Genomic DNA, 14,294 nt, shown 5'->3' with positions numbered 1-14,294 from the left:
CAGGAATGGTGACACGTCAGTTTAACCGACGATACCGGATCCCAAACGGAGTGGACATCATGGCACTGGAATCAGCCGTGTCACCAGAAGGCATGCTAGTAATCTCAGCACCTCTGACACAAGGAGACACTTCCAGATTGTTAAATCACACCAGACCATGATGTGCACACAAACACACACTCCACACTCATATTTGGATTTTATTTGCTCTTCTTCACTGTTTTAGTTCTTAATGTGTAGGCTAAATGCAATGCGCTTAAAGCTCCCATCTTCTGGGTTTCTCAAATTAGGCAATATAAAGACCAAAACAGACTTGCTTCCTCTCACTCCCTCTTGTGGCGGTGGACTATTAATGAAATGCCAATTCCAAACATACTCGATTTCAAGCCAACAAGAAGATTGTATCACATTTTCTTCACACTTGCTGTCAGTTTAGCACACAGCCTGTAACAGCGACAAATTTGTCCTCACGTTAACAGGGTCCCCTCACCCGAACCCACAGTTATACTGAATTTAGTATCAGAAAACTATTCAGAAATGACTTATTTTGTTGTATCAAACTTGCTTATGCGAAAATTGCAAACTGTTCAGTTAATCTTGATTATGTTGAGATTGTACATATTTTTAAAAAATGAAATAATGATGTTAATATAGTTCTAATATTTGTGTGATGTACAGTTCGAATATTAATAAATATCATTTAACACTTGTTTATTTGCAAAAGTCTTTATTTAGAAATACATTCATACGTGTTTGAATTCACAACATAAAATAGCATAAATAAATAGTAGCAAAAATAAACATGATAATGTCAAACATATTGCATCATTGATGTATCAAACTGGTGCTTCAGAGCTGCTGGAGCACTGTATCAACCTTACTGGAAAAAAGAAAATTGTTCAATCAAAAAGTTGCATAGAGTAATTCTCTAGTGTAGATTTGTGTGAAATATATATATATATATAGATAGTTAACAGATAAACTGTAGATATTCTTACCAGAGTTGTTCTTTCACCCATTTCCTCTGCTGCCTGAGGACTTGCAACAAAGGATCGTCTTCGAATTCCTGCCCATCTGAGTCTGTTTGTAAGATTATGGTATCAGGATAAGGGAAAACTTGAGAGATCATTCAGGTAAAAACACAGTATTAAGAATCAAGTGTGTGTAAACTTTTGAAAGGGGTCATTTTTGTAAATTCAACTATTATTTTCTCTTGGACTATGTGTAAATGTCTTTTATGTGAAATATCTTATTCATGTCAGTACCAAGTCATACGCTCTTCATGTTTTTTTGTTGACATTTTGTTTAGGTTCCATCTACATTAATGGTAAACATGCATTCTGAAGGGTCAATCCTGCTATTTATAATAGGTTCAGGCTAAAACATTCGACCTTTATGTGACCTGTTAAGCAAACGTCGTCATAAAGTTTTACAGCTAGTTTAAAAGATGTGCGTGAGGCTTTCCTACCTTCTGCATCCTGCATGAGTTGACCTATGACCTCCAACGGTTGTTGCACACCAGAACAAGAGGCAACAGGAGATTGTGGGGGTGGAGGTGGGGTATATACCGGGGAATCTGAAGAACTTGTAGTCTTGGACTGGCTTGGAGAATCTGTACCGGCAAAAAGCACCTCAGAGACAACCTGTCAGTATCAAGGACAGTGTTTACTTTCTTCTGTTGTGATTCACAAAAGATTTGTAATGTTTTTGTAACAGGTCTTTTACATTAATCAAGGCTGCATTTATTTGATCAACAGCAATATTGTGAAATATCATTATATTTTAAAATACCTGTTTTGCATTTGGATATATATCTTAAAATGTAATTTATTCCTGTGATCAGTCTTGAGCGTCACATGATCCTTCAGAAATCATTCTAATATGCTGATTTTCTGCTCACGCCAGACAATAAAACACCTTTTATTATTATCAATGACGAAAACAGTTGTGCTGCTTAATGTTTTTGTAAAACCATGATACATTTTTTCAGGATTCTTTAATCAATATGAAGTACAAAAGAAGACAATTTGTCATTTTAAAAAAGAAATGATAACAATGTAAAAGTCTCCTCCTTCACTTTAGATCAATTTAAGTCATCTTTGCTAAATAAAAGCATTAATTTCTTAAAAAAGCAGCAATATATAATATAATAATATATAGGTGCCGTTTTAAATTATTAATTACCATAATAACTTAGGAACAGCTTCAGAAACTTGTAATGCATCATAAAACAAACTCACAAACCTGTCCCAGAGCATTATGTATAGGTGAAGGTGGAGGAGCTCGATTTCCAGACTGTCCTCCTCGTGTCGACCTTTGACCCTCTTCCTGCCACCTGGTTTTTCCACTCGGCTCCTCCGGTTTGTGACTGACCCCTTCATGACCCCTAGCATGCCTGACCCTCATTGCACTGCTGCCTTGCTCGCCACTATGTCTACAGAGACATCAAGAAAAGAATAATATTCTATAATGTATGTTAAACGTTAATATTACAATTACTTGTCATTAAATACAAAAGTTTGGGATCAGTATGATTTTTAATGTTTTTAAAGACATTTCTTATTTCTTATATCAAGGCTGTAAAATATTATTACGATGTAAAATAATGTTTTTCTATTTTAATATACATTAAAATCTAATTTAGTCCTGTTATGAAAACTGAATTTTTAGCATTATTACTCCAGTCTTCAGTGTCACATGATCCTTCAGAAATCATACTTACATGCTGATTTATTATCAATGTTGGAAACAGTTGTCCTGCTTAATATTTTTTGGGAACCTGGGATACTTTTTGTCAAGATTCTTTGATGAATAAACAGTTAAAAAGAATCACTTTGCTATCACTTTTTATCAAATTGGATTGGATCGGATTGTTAGAAAATAATTATATTTTGAATAAATTCTGTTCTTTTTAACTCTTTATTCATCAAAGAATCTTGAAAGTACTATCAAAAGTTCCCAAAAAATATTTGGCAGCACAATTGTTCTATAATTCTATCATTCTCAAAATAAATCAGCATATTAGAATGATTTCTGAAGGATCATGTGACACTTAAGAAATAGAAATTTAAAATAGAAATTTATTTTATGTTGTAATAACAATTCGCAATATTACCGTTTTTTTTCTGTATTTTTAAATCCAATAAATGATCCCAAACTTTTGAACAACAGTGCGTCTGTCATAGTCTGATTCAGAAAGTTATTTAAAACATAAATTACCGTTCAGATTTTTTCTTTCGGCTTGAAGGTGCAATCTTCTCGCGTCTCTCGTTTTCAGTCTTTCCTTTGACTGCTGTGTCCTTCTTATCACGAGGAGCCGGCCACCGCTCCTCTGTGCTATCAGAAGTCTGTGGAGATGGAGAAGAGGACCTTTGCATTCTGCAGTGATCTGCTGTGGTCTCTGGGATGCTGACTTGTGTTCTGATTGGCTTGCGATATTGTTTTTGAGGGGTTTCCAGACTCTTTGTAACAGCTTTCCTGGAAGGCAGTCTCTGCTGAGGAATGGGTTTGGGTTGGAAATCATGGTCTGGTTGTTTCCGGGTGACTTCAGGCTGGAGTCTGGAGATGCTGGGGCTTGAAATAGGAAGAACAGACTCTGGGACTGGAGGATCGAGGCTAGCGAGGGTGACCGGTGTAAATGAGAGGTTTGTTTTCTGATGAGGCACGCTGTTTAAACTGCTACAGTGTGCTTTCTAAAAGGAAACAAAGAAGAATGTATTAATTAGAAATGCTCACAAATAACAAATGTTCTCAAATGGTCTTAATATAAAGTAAATGTTAAAATCTAAAACTGGTGGGTCACAGGTTCTAATTGTGTGCCATTTAGAAAAAAAAAACTATGCTAAATGTAAAATACACAATGCAACTAACCTTATAACCATGCATTTATGACAGCAAAACAATTCCAATGTTTTATTACTGATTAATTATTATTATGGAAAAAATTCTTCTGATGGATGTAATTTAAAAAAATGCTTAAAATATTTTTAGTATGAATGACATGATATTGTATCATACACAATATTTTAAAAAGATACTAATCATTAAAAACAGCCACCTACAGAATATTTTGTATTATAGTTCAAAGGTTGGGGCCAGTAAGTTTTTATTAAAGAAATAAATACTTTTATTAAGAAAGGGTACATAAAACTGATCAAAAGTGACAGTAAAGACATTTACAATGTTAGAAAAAGATTGCTATTTAAAAAAAAACACTGTTCTTTTTAACTTTTAACCACGTTTAATAATCTAATGTCTAATAATCCTTAAAAATGTACCACAGTTTCCACAAAACTGTTTTCAACACTGATAATAATATGACATGCTTTTTGAGCAGCAAATCAGCATATTAGAATGATTTCGGAATGATCATGTGACACTGACAAATGGAGTAATGAAGCTGAAAATTCAGCTATGCATCACAGGAATAAATTATATTTTAAATATATTTACAAAGAAAATAGTTCTTTTAGATTTCAGGAATATTTCATAATATTGCTTTTTTAACAGAATTTTTGATTAAATAAATGCAGCCTTGCTAAGCATAAATTCTTTCAAAAACATTTAAAAATCCTACTGATTCCAAACTTTGAATAAAATAAAGTTATAATATAATATCATATTTTTTAGAAACGTGTAACTTTTGGGCACTTATAAATCAAAAAGAAATACCCCTGAGATGCACTGTGCTATTAGTTTACCTGGTTCGGTCCAACACTGTGTGATAGAGGTATATGAAAAACAGAATTGTGGGAAGGGGCTTCTTGACTCCATTGCCTGGCCTGTTCCATCTTCCTCCTTAGTCGCCACTGAAACAGAATGTCATTTTCACGACGGACACCTGACCTCCCAGAACCAACCGCAGGAGGAAAAGACGTTCCCTCACACAAACTGGGCTCTATAATCACTTAAAGAGACAGAAACAAATGCTTTAACGTACTTTTATTGCACTAATATAAATACATAGCAGGCCTAAATGATTTTATCTCTTTTTCTGTTTGTTTTTAGTTAACTGAGAGTGTTTACACACTCATTTCTGGTTTTTACTGCACTTGTGGTTAGAGGTGTGGATACATTTTAATCTGATAAGGATGTGTTTTTGAAATCGGAAACACAAAGATGTTTAAGAAAAGATAAGATGTTTGTGTGGCTCACTAAATGTGTACATTCATTTATGGGTTTCACCAGTTACTTACTGTTGGTTGAGTCCATTAAGGTGGACATGACTGGTCTTCGGACTGGCTCATCAGTGCTTACGGGGGAGGAGAAATCAGAGCAGCCCAGACCCTCAGAGCTAACAGGCACGGAGCCACTGCCGAGGGAATGCTCACTGAAAACACAAAAAAAAAAATCATCTGAACTGTTCATACCTAATAAAATCTAATGAAAAAAAGTGGAATATGCAGTCATAATACAATAACAAATGTACTTCTTAGCCATGATGTTAAAGAAAATTATTTAACACCTAGGAGCATTTATTAAGCAATCAGGAATTTAGCCCTGCTATAAAGTGATTGAAATTCATTCTAACATGAATTTTTAGTGAAGATTTTTCTTAGTTAAATGTTTTTTTAAACGCATTTAATAAAGCAACATGTATATTTTTTATTTATATATATTTAGAAAAAAAAAAAAAAAAAAAAAAAAAAATAATAATAATAATAATAATAATAATAATAATAATATTATATATATATATATATATATATATATATATATATAATATTATTTTAAAATATTATATATTTTGGATTAATATGTACCCAAGTCAATTGTTTAAGAACATTTTGAGGAGCAATATAATATATTATAATATATTTTAAACCCATTTAATAAAGCAACATATTATTATTTTTAATTTATTTATATAAATTAATATAATATAACAACATTTTTAACTCATTTAATAAAGCAACATTTTTGTACCCAAAAGTCAATTGTTTGTGAGGTACCAGATAATCTAATCTAATCTAATCTAATCTAATCTAATCTAATCTAATCTAATATAATATATTTTTAAACTCATTTAATGAAGCAACATATTTATTTTTTATTTTTTGATTAATATGTACCCAAAAGTCAATTGTCTGAGAACAATTTGAGGTACCATGTAATATTATAATATAATATAATATTTATATTTTTTTAAACTCATTTAACGAAGCAACATTTTTATTCTTCTTCTTTTTTTTATATGTACCCAAAATTAATTTGAGAACATTTTGAGGTACCATATAATATAATATATTTTTAACTAATTTAATGAAGCAACATTTTTTTTATAAATATGTACCCAAAAGTCAATTGTTTGAGAATATTTTACCAGATAATATAACACATTATATTTTTAAACTTATTTAATGAAGAAATATATTATTTATATTTGATTAATATGTACCCAAAAGTCAAGTATGAGAACATTTTGAGGTACCAGATAATATTATAATATAATATAATATATTTTTAAACTCATTTAATGAAGCAACATATTTTTATTCTCCTTCTTTTTTTTATAAATATGTACCCAAAATGAATTTGAGAAAATTTTGAGGTACCATATAATATAATATATTTTTTAAACTCATTTAATGATGCAACATATTATTATTATTTATTTTTGATTAATATGTACCCAAAAGTCAAGTAAGAGAGCATTTGAGGTACCATATAATATTATAATATAACATAATATAATATAACATATTTTTAAACTCATTAAATGAAGCAACATATTTTTCTTCCTTTTTTATAAATATGTACCCAAAATGAATTTTTTGAGAACATTTTGAGGTACCAGATAATATAATATAATATATTTTTTAAACTTAATTTACTGAAGCAACATATTATTATTTATTTTTGATTGATATGAACCCAAAAGTAAATTGTTTGAGAACATTTTGAGGTACCAGATAATATAATATAATATTACTAAAACATAAATATTACTACAATTTATAATAACTGTTTTACTATATCTTAAAATGTAACTTATTCCTATGATGGCAAAGCTGAATTTTTAGCATCATTACTCTAGTCTTCAGTGTCACATGAGCCTTCAGAAATCATTCTAATATGCTATCCATTTGCTGCTAAATAAATATTTCTTAATATTATCAATGTTGAAAATCTGCTCAATATTTTTGTGGAAACTGTGATAGATTATTTTCAGGATTCTTTAATGAATAGAGAGTTCAAAAATACACCATTTATTTGAAATAGAAATCTTTGGTAACACTATTGATATCTTTTCTGTAACTTATGATTTAATGCGTCCTCGCTGAACGAAAGTCATAAAACTTGTCTGATTGTGAAACTCACATATAGTGTTTCACACTTGAACATTCAGTCCTGACATTCAGTCAGGAAGCTGACAATGTTGGTGATCATTCATCATTGTGAAATGACATTTCCCCTTTGAGTGAGTGTGTGTTTTGAGTATGTCTCACCTCCTTTGCAGTAAATGGCTGGCCCGTTCCTGCAGCTGCAGTATTTCTGGTTCTTCTTGATCACAGCGAAATGATTCAGATAATGTCTGGAAGGAAATTTCATCCATGAGATTATCAACAACAATAATACTGTCACTAGCAAAAACGGTCACTATATATGCAATGTTGACATGCATTGACATTTAAGGACAGTCCGAGATATTTTTCGCCAGGCATGTAAATCATCCACGTGGAGAGGACCACGAGTGGCATCCTGCAATTCAAAACAGGGACTCTGGGCCAAGGGTTGCATAACAGTTCTCTGTTGTGGGGAATTTATAAATACATAACATTTGATGCTCAACAGACTGCTTTATATCAGGTGGTCTGATTATACTGGAGTGAGTTCTTCTTCCTTTAATGCTGAGGCATGCTAGAGCCGTTTCCATCAACATGGAAGACAGAGTTAAGCAAAGCATTACAATATTGCCCCTGATGATCTGTGCAACATGGTAACATGATAAATTAGAGGTCAAATAAAGTTTATTTCATTGAGTTTATTATTAGTTATTTAGTGAATTTATTCATTTTAAACAAACACACACACACACACACACACACACAAGTTTAAATGTTTGGGATGTTTTTTGTTTTTGAAAGAAGTCTCTTCTGCTCACCAAGCCTGCATTTATTTGATCCAAAGTACAGCAAAAACAGTAAAATAACTTTTATTTGAATATGTTTTAAAACGTAGTTTATTCCTGTGATTTATATTTGAGAAATATTTTGTAACATTATTAATATATAAAATGATCAATTTAAAGCATCATTGCTAAATAAAAGATCATTTCCATAGTTTCTAAACTCTGACTCCAAGCTTTTGAATGGTATAGTGTATAATGTTACAAAAGCTTTTGATTTCAGATCAATTCTGATCTTTGGATCTCTCTATTCATCAAATAATGATGGAAAATAAAATAACATACTCAACTGTTTTATATATTGATAATAATAATAACAATAAAAACGTTTCTTGAACAACAAATCAGCAAATTCTGAAGGAGCATGTGACACTGAAGACTGGATAATGATGCTGAAAATTCAGCTTTACATCATAGGATTAAATTATATTTTAAAATCTATTCAAATAGAAAGCAGTTATTTTAAATAGTAAAAATATTTTACAATATAACTGTATTTTGCACCAAATAAATGCAGGTTTGGTGAGCAGAAGAGACTTCTTTTAAAAAAACAAATACAAATCTTTCGACAGGTTGTGTTTGTACTGCATATGCTCTAATAAAGAAGCTCATGGAGGATGATTTTCCATCTACCACCACCAGGCGGTGACAGTCATCCACCATGCTGCATTACAGCATCTGGCAAAATGTGAAAATATACCTTCTTTTTTATTTCATGAACACAATTCTGCTGCATCTGCAAAATATAAAAGACCTACAGCAATATACTAAACTGTAATGTGCAATGTACTAATACTACATTACTTGTCATCCTTTTTAACATATGTGACCCGGAACTTGAAACTTATAGATTTATAGATAATTAAAACTCTAATAAATAAGCTTTCCACTGATATATGGTTTGTTACGATAGGACCATATTTGGCCGAGATACAACTATTTGAAAATCTGAAATCTGAGGGTGCAAAAAAAATCAAAATGAAATTAAAGTTGTCCAAATTAAGTTCTTAGCAATGCATATTACTAATTGAAAATTAAGTTTTGATATATTTATGGTAGGAAATTTACAAAATATGTTCATGGAACATGATCTTAATGATGACTTAATATCCTAATGATTTTTGGCATAAAAGAAAAAAAACTAATTTTACACCATACAATGTATTTTTGGCTATTGCTACAAATACACCCGTGCTACTTAAGACTGGTTTTGTTTCCAGGGTCACATGTGGTCAAAACACTTATTTAATTTTATGCAAAACTCACCAGCATACTAAGGTCAATCATGTGTCTAGTTGGAGACATAGTGGTTTCATCATGCAGTGGCTTTGAGATGGGGCTCTGGGTGCTGGCGGGGTCATCGTTCATGAGGTCAAGTGGTTCTATAAACAGGATATTATGAAACAGGATTTAAGAACTGATATACTTTGCATTAACAACCAATGGAAAAAGCATTATCACTGACAGATGATTCTTTAAAGCACACCTCTGATATATTTCTGTGATGGTTGTGTTGGTGTTGAACTGGATGGAGGGGATGTGGACACCCACCAAAACGGCTGGTCATCTTCGCAGTCAGCTGCCTGAAGTCGTCTTTCTTCTCGACTCTGTGGCTTTCCGAAACGGAAGCGTTCAATGTACCTTAACGGATTTAATTGCAAAAGGATGTCATATAATTAACAATTAGCAACAAACCCTTTTGAGTTAAACATTATAAATGCATTAAATACCTGGATCTTCTCATCTGAGAATAATGTGTCACCACATGTGAAAACATTACTTAAGCTTTTGTTTAAAATGGACTAATGTGGGTATTTCAAATAAATGGTTCACTGCGTAGCAAATGGTGAGCGAAACTGCTGTATTTTTGACAAAAATGTCCAGTTCCAGATGTAAAAATCTCAGTAATTTTTTCTTTTTACAACACACCATGACCACGATTTTAATGTACTTATTTTAAATACAGTAAAAAACGAAATATTTTGAAATACTAATATAATTTTAAATAATTGTTTTCTATTTAATCTAAAATTTATTTTTGTGATATAAAGTTTAATTTTCAGCATCATTATTGCAGTCTTCAGTGTCAGACGATCTTTCAGAAATTATTCTAATATGTTGGTTTACTGCTCAAGAGATAGTTCTTATTTTTAATTAATGTTGCCAGCAGTTGTGCTGCTTAATATTTTCGTGAAAATCATACTTTTTTTTCAAGATGAACAGAAAGTTCAAATATATTTTGAATATATACAGCCAAGTCCGAAATTATTCATACCCCTGGCAAATTCTGACTTAAAGTTACTTTTATTCAACCAGCAAGATTTTTATTGACCAGAAATGACACAGGCTTCTCCTAAAAGATAATAAGACCATGTACAAAAGGCATCATTGTGGAAAAAAGATATTTCTCAGCTTTTATTTACATTTGAACAAAAAGTGGTTATTCATACTCTTTGTTAACTGTCACAGTCTATGGGAAAATCCAAAGTTCTATACCATTCCAAATAGTCCAAGCTGTTCTAAAGCATCCTAATTACCCTGATTCATTGGGAACAGCTGTTTTAATCAACTCAACAGGTGAAAAACAGAAGCTCTCTGCTGTGGGTTTGTGGACAGTCATGGCTAAGACAAAGGAGCTCACGGAGGACCTGTGGCTGCGCATTGTGGAAAGGGCTATAAGACCATATCTAAATGTTTTGAAGTTCCAGTGGCTACAATGCAAAGTATTATTAAAAAATACAAGACGTTCCGCACTGTGAAAAATCTCAGAGGAGCCAGAGTTCTGACCAATTGAGAATCTGTGGAGGGAGCCAAAGATCAGGGTGATGGCAAGGAGACCCTCCAACCTGAAAGAGTTGGAGCTCATCGCTAAAGATGAATGGGCAAAAATACCAGTGGAGACATGCAAAAAGCTGGTCAGCAATTATAGGAAGCGTTTGATTGCTGTAATAGCCAATAAAGGCTTTTCTATTGATTATTGAGAAGGGTATGAATAATTTTGGACATGCCACTTTTTGTTCAAATGTAAATAAAAGAGAAGTAATATTTTTTTCACAATGATGCCTCTTGTACATCGTCTTATCTTCTGGGAGACGTCTGTGTCATTTCTAATCAAAAAAAAAAACTTGCTAGTTGAATAAAAGTAACTTTAAGTCAGAATTTGCCAGGGGTATGAATAATTTCAGGCTTGATTGTAAATATTTTGTAACATTATACACGTCTTTGCTGTCACTTTTAGTTAATTTAATGCACCCTTGCTAAATAAAAGTAATAATTTCCTTTAAAAAAAAAACTTACTAACACCAAACATTTAAATAGTAATTTATATCTCTTAAAGGGATAGTTCACCCAAAAATTAAAAGTAACCCATGATTCATTCACCCTCAAGCCATCCAAGGTGTATATGACTTTCTTCTTTCAGACAAATACAATCAGAGTTATATTAAAAAAATATATATCCTGGCTCTTTCCACCTTTATATGATTATATGGCTGATGATTTTTTTTTTTGAAGTCCAATAAAGTGCATCCATCCATCATAAAAAGTACTCCACACAGCTCTGGGGGTTAATAAAAGCCTTCTGAAGTGAATGGATGCGTTTGTGTAAGAAAAATATTCATATTTAAAACCGTAATCTAACTATGTACAAGCATTCAAGAGAGAGTGGTTTTCCAGCAGATTATGAAGGATGTAGATATAGCATAAGCTCCGGTGAGAATACGCTAGTCTCACAAGAACCAATTTTTGTTTAAAGCAAAGAAAAAACAGTCTGCTCTCGAATCCTCCATTTTTTTTTTTTTTTTTAAACAAATCCTCATTTTGTACTTCTAATTCGTGACCAGTGTTTTGTTTTGCTCTCTCCAAAATTCAACAGCCATTCAATGCCATTATAGTTTGGAAGAGCCAGGACTTTTTAATATAAATTTGGGTGAACTATCCCTTTAATATAGTCTATAGTTGGACATGATACCATCATTTCTTCATGGGCTCAGTAGCTCAGACGAACTTTGTTTTCCAATTTTTAAACATTTTTTGTTTTGAATCAGGTGGTTTATTTATAATCAAAAGTGATATTGCCATTAGATCACAGTGATTTCCCTTACTTAGCAAGAACTGAGGGTTCCTTTGTCTTAACTGTCGTTGGTGCAACCATGTTTCTCATCGCTTGCATCTGAGCTTCAGAGCAAGAAGAAGTGTTAGTGTTGTCTGTAGAGCAACTCAGGTCAGTCGAAGGCCAAGACTCGGAGTAGCTCAGCTGTCGTTCAGTAGGAGGGCAGAGGAGGACACTATGTGATCTTTCATTGAAGACCTTGTCCTCCGTCCTCACAGGTGACACCTGAGTAGGAGGATCTGGAGGATCTGAAGGACTGGCTGGCTCAGCAAATCGGACAGGACTCAAGGCCTGCAATGTGCAATCCAAAAAAGACAACATCACCATGAGTTTTTACAAGTTAAAGCTTTGTTTTTTCTAATCTCAGCACTTGCGAGATATCATTGCATTGAGACACCAATCATTGCTTAATGCAATTCCGATTAGAGATAGAGTAGAAACTAGTTTACTACTTACAGAACAGTGCCAAAAATAAAATGCACTATGCATTATTTTGTAGCAGAGATACTTCTTATATTGCAGTTTTTGTACATTAAAATGTATTTGTTTACATCAAAATGTAAAATTGTGGGGGGAAAATTTTGAATTTATTCAATGCAAACCTGGAAAAGAGATTTAACATAACCAGGGACATACACTACCAGTTTGATGTTTAATGTTTTTTTTTTAAAGAGTTCTCTTCTGCTCTATAAGCATGCATTGATTTGATCCAAAGTACAGCAAAAGCAGTAATATTGTGAAATATTTTGGATATTTAAAATAACTGCTTTCTATTTTAATATATTTTAAAATGTAATTTATTCTTGTAATCTGATTTGCTGTTCAAGAAACATTTTTTAATTATTATTATCAATATTTAAAACAAATGGATTCTTTCAGGATTCTTTGATGAATAGAAACACCCAAAGATCAGCATTTATCTGAAACAAAAAGCTTTTGTAACATTATACATCATACCATTCAAAAGTCTGGAGTCAATATAGTTATTTTTTTTCTTTTTCTGGGAAAGAAATGATAGAAATTAACATTTTTATTTAGCAATTATGCTTTAAATTGATCAAAAGTGATGATAAAGACATTTATAATGTTACAAAATATTTAAATTTTAGATTTTCTGAACTTTCTATTCATCAAAATGTTTTTGAGCAGCAAATCAGAATATTAGAATGATTTCTGAAGGATCATGTGACTGGATGATGCTAAAAATTCATCTTTAAAATCAAAGGAATAAATTACATTTTAAAAATATTTAAAAAAGAAAACAATTGTTTTCAATTGTAAAAAATATTTCAACATTTTTCCTTTTTAGCTGTTCTTTGAATCAAATAAATGCAGGCTAGGTTCGGTCTTTAAAAAACATTAAAAAATCTTACAAATAAAAACCTTTTGACTGGTAGTGTAAAACATTACGTTTAATGCAAAGTCAGTTCTCTCACCAGTCTTTTTTGTTGACTTGGGATTTTTCTGGATCTAGATGGACTGTAGTGGCTCCTGGACAGAGGGGGATCCGGAGGAAATGGATTCTGTCTTGTGAAAACAGCTGAGCCGCTATGAAAAGTGACAAAGAATTTCACATCAGCCTGTTGTAATCAAGTTTAATATGACAGGATTTGACATCCAACCCACCTTGATCTCATAGCGTTCGTGCAAAACGGTTCTGCTTACTACAAACACAGAGCGCAGGTGGAGTTTCATCATTATGTAGGACCCATGAATGCCTAAATAAAGACAATAGTTAAACAAAACTACACTATGGTCCGAATGACAGTAGTAGTGTCTCTATGCTGCATGAGCGTTTCTTAACCGTCGCGTCATCACGTTACTATGGGATTAAACGGTCTTTTAGCTAACTATTTAACAAGCTATATGCTATATAAACTCTCAAAAACAAACTATACCCGATTCCAACCACCATCTAATTACAAATTTCTTGTATAGTTGGATGTTTCTCAATAAATGATCTCTGCTTACTTTTCGAATTGTGTGGCTGTGTTGTATCCTGGAATATGTAGTCCAAAAACTGTTGTCGAAAACAGTTGACCAGCCAATAGGGTT

General features: G+C 32.2%; 1 protein-coding gene across 2 annotated transcripts; it reads right to left on the bottom strand.

Moving 5' to 3' along the window:
* Nucleotides 1-161: 161 nt before the first annotated feature.
* On the bottom strand, nucleotides 162-14,258 carry proser3 (proline and serine rich 3). Of its 2 annotated transcripts, none has more exons than XM_073817434.1 (14): nucleotides 14,211-14,258; nucleotides 13,866-13,957; nucleotides 13,676-13,787; nucleotides 12,232-12,530; nucleotides 9,615-9,769; nucleotides 9,395-9,510; nucleotides 7,449-7,534; nucleotides 5,196-5,329; nucleotides 4,701-4,906; nucleotides 3,220-3,692; nucleotides 2,245-2,434; nucleotides 1,469-1,643; nucleotides 999-1,080; nucleotides 162-880 (listed from the first exon to the last, which is right to left on the bottom strand). In XM_073817434.1, exons 2-14 carry the CDS (start codon nucleotides 13,874-13,876, stop codon nucleotides 850-852), a joined length of 2,070 nt encoding a protein of 689 aa, XP_073673535.1. In that variant the 5' UTR covers nucleotides 13,877-13,957; nucleotides 14,211-14,258; the 3' UTR covers nucleotides 162-849. The 2 variants fall into 2 exon arrangements, with proteins under 2 accessions (XP_073673535.1, XP_073673536.1); XM_073817435.1 differs by having other exon boundaries at nucleotides 2,245-2,428.
* Nucleotides 14,259-14,294: the final 36 nt, after the last annotated feature.

This window comes from Garra rufa, chromosome 14 (assembly GCF_049309525.1).
Source record: "Garra rufa chromosome 14, GarRuf1.0, whole genome shotgun sequence".
Lineage (NCBI taxonomy): Eukaryota > Metazoa > Chordata > Actinopteri > Cypriniformes > Cyprinidae > Garra > Garra rufa.
The sequence above is the reverse complement of the archived record's forward strand: the minus strand, read 5'-3'. Positions and strand labels throughout refer to the sequence as shown.